Genomic DNA, 11,451 nt, shown 5'->3' with positions numbered 1-11,451 from the left:
TTGCCTATTTATCATGTAGCCTCTTGGCAACATCTCTGTTCTTGAAATGAATCTGTTAGCATTATTCTATTCTATTCTAGTCTATCCAGTTCTGTGTTGACTGCAGTTGTATCTATTTGTTCTAGCTACTCTTTTTTAATGTTTTCATATGGAGTCTCTCTCTCTCTCTCTCTCTCTCTCTCTCTCTCTCTCTCTCTCTCCTTGTATAATAGCTCAGCATGTAGTAGCAGCCTCTGTTACGCAACGCCTGGCACTTTATATACACTACCTCCTTCTCTCCTTTCCTTCTCTCCTCTTCTCTCTCTCTCTCTCTCTCTCTCTCTCTCTCTCTCTCTCTCTCTGTCCTGAACTCAGTTTGATCTCTGTTTGATGCCAACCAGTTTCATTCATACCAGCTTCCACCGTGACCCACTTACCCCCCGCTGTGTGTGTGTGTGTGTGTGTGTGTTGGACCCCCCTTTACCATGCCAGTTGACATACCAATGACAGAAAGAGAGAGAGAGAGAGAGAGAGAGAGAGAGAGCATTCCTAATTATTCATCCATGTCCGTCGCCCCAGTTCAGAATGAGTGAAAGAAAAGAAAGAGTGAAGGAGAGAAAGAAATAGTTTTCTCATTCATTCATTCCTTCATTCATTCATTAGAGAGATAATAATAATTGTAAACCAGTTGCAGCTGTATAATAAGCTTCTGTGTAACACTTATTTATGTTTTACAAATCATTTGTTAATCATTTATTAAAGCTGAGTGAAGTAATCAAAATAATAAAATTTTGTTCCACTTATAAAACAATATATAAATGATTAGTAGATTCATGAACATGTCATTCATTAATGATTAAAGAACGCACATCACATCATTTAATAATACAGTTTTTTATATAAAGCGCTTTACATGATACTCAAAAACATCTTTAAAAAGATTAAAAAACAAATAGAAAAATATATATTTTACATTTAAAAGAAATTAAATACTACATCGTATTTAACTCAACATTTAATCATTCTGTATTTTGGATTATTATTATGAGTCTTATTACTCTTTGATTGATTAAGCAATATCACACAGAGGGAGTGCTGTATCAGCAGGCTGCGGGTGTCATATTGCTTTTATACAACAGTTGTATAAACAAAGCTACTCATCAGGTAATGGAAAATGAGACAACAGATGATTTGTCTGTTATTTGTCTCCAACAAAAACAGTTTCCTCAGGATTCACTGCCAACTGCCAAGGCAGGTGAAGTGTTTCCCTGCTTTGATGTTAGCTCAGACCATTTCAGCTTACTGTCTTCCCCACGGCCGACCGTTCATATTTAAGGTCAAATGTCTCCATATTTGCGTTGTCGCTACTAGGTGTGAATGAAGTTGAGTTTTGTGTGGACGTGCACTGGGAATATCTGGTAAGCATGTGTTTGTTGCACGACACTGTGTTGTACGGTGGCCGAGACGTGTCGAAGGAACTGCATCTCCAAAACACTTTGACAATTAGAAAAACACAAGCGCAGTAACGTAAAACACAAACGCAAAAATCACAACACAACTGAACTGAAGTGAGCAACAACGGATGCTGACAATGAAACGGGCCGACTGTTACTGCACATGTGGAAGAGGGAAGTTTTTGCCCGTTTGAGAAGTTGTTCGCTAGCTAACTATGATCACTATCGCTATGTGATTGTCACAAATGAGCAATGTTGTTCAATGTCTCTATTCTTTCATATTCATCGCCGGCTTTTGCATTTGTGTTGTGATTTTTGCATTTGTGTTTTCCGTTAATGCGCATGTGTTTTCTAATTTGCAAAGTGTTTTGGATATGCGGTTTGTTCGACACGTCTCGGCCACCGCAGTATTGTCTGCTAGCAGTGCTAACCAGCTGGTTAGCTAGCAGCTACTCAGCTAACGTCAGAAGACGTTGTCGTGATCCGCTTTTATTTCTCCTCACAAGAAGCTCCAGGCAGATTTCTGCACACAGAAAACTCTGTGTGAACGCAGTCTGATCAGGTTACATCAGAACAGCTGTGAGGCGGAGTGATACAGCACAGCGTCCCAGTGCTGTTAGACTGTATATCAGCACTCATGGAATGCCTCTCGTCCAATCACATTGCTCGACCGGAACTAACTGTCGTATAATTGAATTTATTCGATGATCCGTTACAGAAAGAGAAAGAAAGAAAAAAACAGAAAGTATTCTTCCCCTCCAACCTCTTTACTTAGAAATAGAGAGGATGAAAGAGAGACAAAAGGAGGGGAGAGAGAGAAGAATATTTCCACTCCTTCCCTCCTCTCTTCCTTCTTTCCTTCCTTCATTTTCACCCTGCAGCCTGTTCAGTGAGAGAAAGAGAGGATAAAACATTAAGAGAGAGAAAAAAAAGACAAAGAGAAGTGAAGCGATGGAGAGTTTCTCTTGTCCCTCATCCATGTCCAGGTAGAGAGGGAAGAGAGAGAGAGAGGAGAGAGAGAGAGAGAGAGTCTGTCTCAGTCTGACTGATTAAAGGAGCAGAACGTCCCTTCAGCTTCTCTACAGACACTAAACTCTCAGGTTTTTAGCAGAAACTTTTGATTTTACTCTTTAAACCCCCTGAACTGAGCTGACCTCCCTCCTGCCTCCTGGTGAACTCCTCCTGGATCTTTAGCGGTGACATCACACCGCACCAGGAGGAGGAAATAAAAACTCCAACCAATCAAACATCACAGATTTTTTTGGACAGCCCCGCCCCTCTGCCCCCTCCCATCCAATAAAACTGCCTTTCTCTCCCTAACTGATCTCCCATTGGTTTAGACTTTTGAATGATCCCTCCCTCCCTGTGTTATGTCCCGAGTGAATGTTTTATTCTATTCAATTCTACTGTATTCTATTGATTTCTATTCTAGACCATTTCCATTCTAGACACCTGTCTGTCCGGTTCTCCGGGTGTCTTCCTTATCCCCTACGTACTGATTGTGTTTGCCAATGCTATTCTATTCTATTCTATTCTATTCTATTCTATCATAGTATATTGTATTCTATTGATTTCTCTTGTATTCTGTTCCATCCTGACACCTGTATGTCCGCCTGGAGAGCCGGATAGACATGCTGATCGTGTTTGTCTATTGTATTCTATTGATTTCTATTGATTTCTATTGATTTCTATTGATGTCTCCTGTGTCCTGCTGTGTTCCAGGAGTCTTCCTGATCCCCTACATGCTGATCGTGTTTGTCGGAGGAATCCCCATCTTCTTCCTGGAGATCGCTCTGGGTCAGTTCATGAAGGCCGGCAGCATCAACGTCTGGAACATCGCTCCGCTGTTTAAAGGTGCAGTCCGCAGGAAATACTGCAGCTCGTTATTATCTCTGCTGTCCTGTGAAAACCTCGTAACTCTGAACCGGTGATTTTCATGTTCTGACATCAGCTGAAGTGGATGGAAAAAGGGCGGAAATTGATTTTTATGTAGCATGTTTTCAGGTTGTCTGTCCGTCCCATTCTCATGAACTCCATATCTCAGGAACGCCTTGAGGGAATTTCTTCAAATTTGGCACAAACGTCTACTTGGCCTCAAGGATGAAGTGATTCGATTTTGGTGGTCAAAGGTCAAAGGTCAAGGTCACTGTGACCTCACAAAAGACGTTTTTGGCCATAACTCAAGAATTCATACGCTAATTATGACAAAATTTCACGCAAATGTCTAATAGGATAAAATGATGAATTGATGACATTTTGTATCCAAAAGTTCAAAGGTCAACTTCACTGTGACATCATAATGTTTTGCTTACCACTGTAGTTGAGAAAACGATCTTGGGTCATTCTACAGAAACGGTGGAAGTGCTGTCACTTACTTTTGCAGACGCCAAAATCCTTTAAGTTGACCTAATAATCACATTAATTATATATGTTCAATAAATAAAGACTGTCAATGATAAAACAAAGTTGCAATGATAAAACAAAGTTTATTGGCGGAAGCATACAACCGGGAGGCGGGTATTTCTAGTTTATTGAGAAAATGCTGCAACTCTTAATGTAATGAAATCTGTTACAAACCTGTTTGATTTCCTCTGAAACAGGCGGCAGGCAGGCTGAGACAAAGCTGCTGTGAGCTGAGAGTCGACAGGGAGATCCAGGCAGGGAGACTCCCTGTGCAGCTCAGGCAGAACTGCTCGACTTCAGAATAACTGATCGCCAAACATTCTGCTGTTCGGAAAGTTTGGGATCAATAGGTTCACAGTACTTCCTGATAAAATCGACCTTTTTCCTAATTTAATAGCAGAGCAAAACCAAACTTTAAATGATTGTATCTTTTTTATTCAAAACATTACACAGAGTACAGAGATTAAGATTCAGAAAAAAGAAAAAAAAAAGTATTCTTCCCTCCAACCTCTTTACTTAGAAATAGAGGATGAAAGAGAGACAAAGGAGGGGAGAGAGAGAAGAATATTTCCACTCTTTCCCTCCTTTCTTCCTTCTCAACTGATGATTGTATCTTTTGTATTCAAAAGATACTTGTACAGAGATTAAGATTCAAAAAATTGCTATTGTGTAAAAACCGATGAAGTGCAGTTACAGCCTTTTTACAGCAATTTAATCCAAGGTTTTCTCCTTCATTATCTCTGCCAAGGAGGTTTGTCAGCAGGAAATCTGCTATGAATGAAACCTATGAATGGATTTCCATGATATCTGGTGGACAGACCGGCTTTGAGCCAGGGAACAACTGATTAGATTTTGCTGGTGATCTGGACCTTGAATTTCCTCCATTAGACGATTATAATTTGTTAGCCTGAACAATGAAACTAACTTGATTCCAAATCCTAAGGGATGTTTGCAGCTCCAGGAAATCAATTTAACTTCAAACTTAACGGACAGAAATGATGTGTTCGGGTATAACACCAAGTTGGAGAATTGTTGAGAATGGTTCAGTGTTGCTGGAGTGTTTTCTACTTTCTGGTTACAAACCTGATGCTTTGTCCCTCAGACAGAGCTCAGCCAGAGCTTCCCAGTGATATGTAATACTCATTGTCGGCCAAAATGTCACTGACGTGTCTTTCATACCAAAACCCTTGAAATCTTCGTTAAGCTGACGTTGCCAGGCAACAAACACGAATCCATCCAGTCAGCAGTTTAGACGAGTTTGAGTCCGACAGACAGGAGACTGAAACACACACTGATCCTGTTCAGTCCTGGAAAACTACCAGCTCCAACCTCTGGCTTATCACCGCTGATAACACACACACACACACACACACACACACACACACACGATAAAATATGTTCCTTTTATGCCACATGATTCTTCTATATCTTTATTAGCTTAACTATACAGACAAACACACACACACACACACTACTAAAGGTGTTACCTTGATACCTAACCACATGACTTGTTGTGACCTTACTGTTGGGCTGGAGACCAAAACAAATCTCTGGAAGTTTCTTTAACCTTTAGCAGACTGAGCTCCTCTGCTTCACATTCAGACTGACTGATCTTCAGACTGAGCGTCCATCTGGTTCCACTCCTTCATCCAGCTGAGATTTCCTCCCCGTTTTCTGTGTGCGGGGGATTTTCCCCAAAGCGATCACTAGTGACTGATGTATCTGAACCGATCACTAGTGACTGGCTTATCTGAACCGATCACTAGTGACTGACGTATCTGAACCGATCACTAGTGACTGGCTTATCTGAACCGATCACTAGTGACTGACGTATCTGAACCGATCACTAGTGACTGGCTTATCTGAACCGATCACTAGTGACTAGGGCTGTGCGATATGGACCAAAAATCATATCTCGGTATTTTTAGGCTGAATGGCGATACACGATATATATCTCGGTATTTTCTGTGAAGTAGGCTAAATGTTCAGTTGTAAGTCAAAGTCACATGTCAGATGTCACAAGCACTTTTATTAAAACAAGACTGTGATCAAAATACAATGCAAAGACAGGGTTTCCTTCCCTGTTTTAGAACAGTCTGGTAAGTTCAGAAAATGACATCACTTTACTGTAATGCAGCCTTTAAAACCAGGAAAAGACAACACTTGCCATATCACGATATTACGATATCCGAAATCTAAGACGATATCTAGTCTCATATCACGATATCGATATAATATTGATATATTGCCCAGCCCTACTAGTGACTGACGTATCTGAACCGATCACTAGTGACTGACTTATCTGAACCAATCACTAGTGACTGACGTATCAGCCGCTCTGACATCACTTCAGTCACATGATGCTGCAGCCAGTCAGCCTCTACACGGTTAGCAGACATTTACCAACTGACCCAAGAATGTCGTCCATTTTTGACAAAAATATCGTCTTTGCAAAGACAATCTGTTGGTTAAGGAGGTGATTTCAAGAAATCTATTCTGAAACACCAAAGAAAAACCTTTGCATGAACGGTTCAAACTTTAGACCCGCCCACAAAGGCTCTGATTGGCTGGATTGTTTCTCGGAGCAAGAACAAGCCGTTGACGAGGGAAACAGCAGACTCTCTGAATCGCTCTGAGGAGTGGAGGGACGAGATTCAGGAGTCTGGAACCAGGACACCTTCATACAGTTCTAACATGTTCAGACTGGGAGCGGCCCAGTACAGCCAGTCTGCTGCTGCTGGACAACAACAACAGATCAACAACATTATAATCAGTGTCAAAGGTCAGAGGTCACAGCACCCAGTCACTGGTCATGTCTGAATTCTTCATACTAGAACACCACATACTGACTGTCTGCAGTTTTTCGTATATAAGCTGTCAGTATGGAATTGCAGTATGTGAAACGCATCTGTATAAAAACTACATCGACCGTACGGATCCTGTAGCTGCCACATGGCCGTTTCTGTCCCACAGTTCTTTGCGCCAACTCGTTCCCATGGCAACGACCCGTCCGGCAGAAATTTTCTGAACGAGCATGGTGGACAGTAAAGCGGGAGCCAGCGGCAGCAAATTCCAGTGTATTTGAAGGCAACAGCTAAACTCCGACACAGACGATGGACTCCCAGCAGCCAGCTGCTTTCTTCTTCTGGTGCTATGAACAATTTCCACTGTGTTGAGAAAGTCCACCAAGTATACTGTATGTAGTACAACAGTATGCTGCAGCAGGATGTAGCATGTTGCAGAACGTTCTATGGGTTCGGACACAGCCGGTCTTCCTGTGAGCCTGACTGATCATGATGAAGGAGAAGTGAAGAGTCACGTTTACATTTTAGTCTTTTAGAGGCTTCCACAGACTGGACCAGTAGAGTAATCAGCAGTCAGGAGGTCAGAGGTCAGTCAGCAGGAACCTGACTGGTTCTTACTGCTAATAAAAGTTAATAAAAGTTAATAAAAGGTAATAAAAGTTTTACAGCCACAACAGTTACAGGAGAACAGCAACAGACCTCTGAACCTCAAACCTGCTGCTCTCATCAGATTAGATTGCTGTCATATATTTAAATGTTTTATATTTACTTTGTGATTTATCATTGTGTTTTATCATCAGTTAACTAATTAATTAGGTAATTCATCAAATGAGTTAGTCAGTCAGTAAGTTACTTAGTCAGTCAGACAGACAGTTAGTCATTTGTTAGTAGTTAGTAATACTACTTTATGAGTTAGTTAGTCAGTTATTTAGTTAGTTTGTTAGTTAAATGGGTAGATAGTCATAGTTTGATACATAGTTTATTTGTTAGTCAGTGTTAGCTCATGAGTAAAGCCAGTGTGTTAGTTACTTTGTTTGTAAAGTAGCCAGTTAGTGAATGAATAAACTAGTTAGTCAGATAGTTAATGGCTTTAATTAATTAGTTATTTAGTCACTTAGTTCGGTAGAGAATTCTCATGATCTTATGATGTCTACCCTTTTCTCCTCTCTTCTCTTCTTTTCTCGTCTCTTCTCTCCTCTTCTTCTCTTCTCTTCTCTTCTCTTCTCTTCTCTTCTCTTCTCTTCTCTCCTCTCCTCCTTTCCTCTCCTCTTCTCCTCCTCTCCTCTCCTCTCCTCTCCTCTCCTCAGGTCTAGGATATGCGTCCATGGTGATCGTGTTCTTCTGTAACACCTACTACATCATGGTGTTAGCTTGGGGCTTCTACTACTTCATCAAGTCGTTTAACTCCACCCTCCCCTGGTCCACCTGTGATAATGAATGGAACACACCCAGCTGCATCGAGATCTTCCGTCACCCGGACTGTCACAACGGCAGCCTGGCCAACACCACCATCCTGCCCAACATCACCTGCGGCGACCTGGCAGACGGACGCTCGCCCATCATCGAGTTCTGGGAGTGAGTTCTGGGTCTGGGTCGGTCTGGTTCTGGATCGGTTGGATTAGGTTGGGTTAGGTTGGGTTGGGTTATCTTGGGTTGGGTTGGGTTGGGTTGGGTTAGCTTGGGTTGGGTTGGGTTGGGTTAGGCTGGGTTGGGTTAGCTTGGGTTGGTTTGGGGTGGTTTAAGGTATGTTTGGTTATTTTGGTTTGGTCTGGGTTTGGTTGTTTGGGTTTGGTTGGTTAGGTTGGGTTTGGTTGGGTTATGTTAGGTTGGGTTAGGGTTAGGTTGGGTTGGGTTGGGTTGGGTTGGGTTAGGTTGGGTTATGTTAGGTTGGGTTAGGTAGGGTTGGGTTGTTAAGGTTAGGTTGGGTTGTTAAGGTTAGGTTTGGTTGGGTTGTAGTAGCTTGGGTTGGTTTGGGGTGGTTTAAGGTATGTTGGGTTATTTTGGTTTGGTCTGGGTTTGGTTGGGTTAGATTAAGTTGGGCTGGTGTGGGCTGGGTTGGTCAGGTTGGGTTGGTTGGGTTAGGTAGGGTTGGGTTTGGTAGGCTTGGGCTGGTTGGGGTGGATTGGGTTATTTTGGTTTTGGCTGAGATGGTTGGGTCAGGTTGGTTTGGGGTGGGTTGTGTTGTGTTGTGTTTTGTTGAGGTATATTGGGTTATTTTGATTTGTGCTGGGTTGGATTGGTTGGGTTTGGTTGGATTGGTTGGGTTGGGTTGGATTGGTTGGGTTGATTAGTTTAGCTAGGGTTGGATTAGGTTAGCTAGGGTTGGAGTTGGGTTATTTTGGTTTGGGCATGGTTGGTCAGGTTGGGTTGTTTGGTTTGGTTTAGGGTGGGTTGTGTTGGGTAAGGTTTGGTTGGGTTGGTTAGTTGTTGTAGTTGTAGTTGTAGTAGTTTACCTTAGCTAGGGTTGGATTAGGTAGGGTTGGGTTGTTTGGGTTATTTTGGATTGGGCATGATTGGTCAGGTTGGGTTGTTTGGGTTGGTTTGTGGGTGGGTTGTGTTGGGCTAGGTTGTTAGGTAGGGTTGGGTTGGGTTATTTTGGTTTGGACTGGGTTGGGTTAGAATGGGTTGGTTTGTGTTGTGTTGTGCCAGGTTGGGGTATGTTGTGTTATTTTAATTTAGGTTGGGTTGGTTGGGTCGGGTTTGGTTGGGTTACGTTGGTTTATTTCTATTCAGTCCTGTCATTCTTTAGAGTTCTGGGAATGAGTTGTGGTTTTGATTATTGTTCTGTGTGTTGGGTTCTGTTCTATTTTATTCAATTGTATTCTATTCTATTCTATTCTCCTTGCTTCTGCTCTGACCTTTTTTGTTCTGGGAGTTTCTCTCTCCAGAGCAGCTGAGTCATCAGTCTGCTCTGTTGTCTGTTATGATGATTCCTGTTGTGGAGTTCATTTACATTTTACTCATTTTACTGATCTGTTCTTATAAGAGAGATTTACAGTGAGTGAGCCAGTTCAGGGTTCAGTGGTGATGGACATGTTGGCTGTTTTGAGGATTGAACCTGTGACCTTTACATTACAGCACAGTCTCCCTAACTGCTGTGACAGAATAACTGAGACAGCAGTTATTGTTATTGCTGTTGTTGTGGATTATGTTTTATTATAGCAGCAGCTTAACTTCCCCAGGTGTAAATCTTATTATCCCATCTGAAATAGCATGTTTTCAGTCCAGCTAACAGGCAACCCGCGGTGCTGTTAACAGCTTCGAAAACCAAAACATCCACAGTGTCAGCGTGGCAGCAGTGAAGCACCATGGGAAACAAATTAATAGCTTTACAGACTTCATTTGTCAGTTAGTGCAGCAGGACGTTGCTGTCGCTACAAGTCTGTCCTGAAAAGACCCAGATCTGTCCTGAGGAAGATTCTGCCAAATTTAGAGGAAGTCAACAACTGAGCGGGCTCTTAGTTACCGTAGTTACCTGGCACCAGGGTTCTAGAACACAGTGGTTACCATAATGACATAGTTTCAGGGTTCTAGAACACAGCGGTTACTATAGTTACAAGAACCAGGGTTCTAGAACACAATGGTTACCATAGTTACATGGGACCAAGGTTCTAGAACACAGCGGTTCCTATAGTTACGAGAACCAGGGTTCTAGAACACAGCAGTTACCATAGTAACATGGGATAGAATAACACCAGGTATAGTTAGGTTTAGTTAGCATTCTAGTTCCAAACAGTTAATTTCAGTCATGATGACAACATTGTCTCGTCCTGTTTTGTATTATTTTAGTCAGAATATAATTCCTCTGATTTTAAAAAAGTTAAAAGAAAACAAGCCTCATCTGTTAATGTATTTCTCTATTCTATATAATGTTACTGTCTATTGTGTTGATAGTTGTAATTTCATGTAATTTCATGTATCCTATCATATGTCAATGAACTCATATGTCATGATCTTTTGTTGAGTCATAGATAACTTCAGAATCACTTTGTTCAGTCTGATAAATAAACAGGGAGTAGTGTTGGTGACAGTCCATACAACACACTGCACACACCTCATATACAGTTTAAAGGCACAGTGCAAAACATCCAACATTAAATCTGTCAGAAACACAACAGCGTCAGCCATCAGCAGCTGCCCCGGGGTTTCCCAGTCAGTCTTTCAGGGGCGGAGGGTTTCTGCTGTGATGGCTTGACTGTAACAAGCTCTTAACGAGCTACTAACGAGGTGAAAGGGCTCGTTAGGTGACAGATCTCGTTATTGTTTTGATTTAGAATCAGGTCAGGAGTGCTCTCTCTATCTCCCCCCCCCTCTCTCTCTCTCTCGCTCTCTCGATCGCCCCAAACTCCTTCTCTCCCTTTCTCTATTCCTCTCTCTACCTCTCTCTCTCTCTCTCAACTCCCTGCCTCTACTACCATGTCTCTCTCTCTCTCTCTACTCCTCTCTTTATCTCTGAATAAATGAGTGAATAAATTAATGAAATAGTGAATGAATGAATGAATTAAAGTGAATGAGTGTGTAAGCGAATAAATGAATGAATGAATTACAATAACAAATACTATATGTATTTGTGATTGTCAGGATGGATCCAAATTACATCAAACTCTGTTCTTCTGTCTCTTCATTTTGCTGCTTCTTTCTGTTTCTCTCCTATCCCTTCTCTCTCTCTCTCTCTCTGTGTCTCTCTATCTGTCCCTCTTCTCTCTCTCTCTCTCTGTGTCTCTCTATCTGTCCCTCTTCTCTCTCTCTCTCTGTGTCTCTCTATCTGTCCCTCTTCTCTCTCTCTCTCTCTGTGTCTCTCTATCTGTCCC

At 41.9% G+C, this 11,451-nt stretch overlaps 1 protein-coding gene across 1 annotated transcript in view; it reads left to right on the top strand.

Moving 5' to 3' along the window:
• Window positions 1–3,159: 3,159 nt before the first annotated feature.
• The window catches only part of LOC139667354 (sodium- and chloride-dependent creatine transporter 1-like), a gene marked incomplete at its 3' end in the record, with an annotated part of 30,470 nt that continues 22,178 nt past the window's right edge, over window positions 3,160–11,451 (top strand). Inside the window, exons 1-2 of the mRNA XM_071546808.1 lie at window positions 3,160–3,287; window positions 7,948–8,215. Coding sequence (XP_071402909.1) covers window positions 3,176–3,287; window positions 7,948–8,215 — 380 coding nt within the window. The remainder of the gene's footprint in view (window positions 3,288–7,947; window positions 8,216–11,451) is intronic.

Source organism: Centroberyx affinis, unplaced genomic scaffold (genome assembly GCF_046629955.1).
Source record: "Centroberyx affinis isolate AG114_WGS23_722 - 3 ecotype Tasmania unplaced genomic scaffold, CSIRO-AGI_Caff_v1 ptg005460l_1, whole genome shotgun sequence".
In the NCBI taxonomy this organism is placed as follows: Eukaryota; Metazoa; Chordata; class Actinopteri; order Beryciformes; family Berycidae; genus Centroberyx; species Centroberyx affinis.
This window is presented reverse-complemented; position numbering and strand designations above follow the sequence as displayed.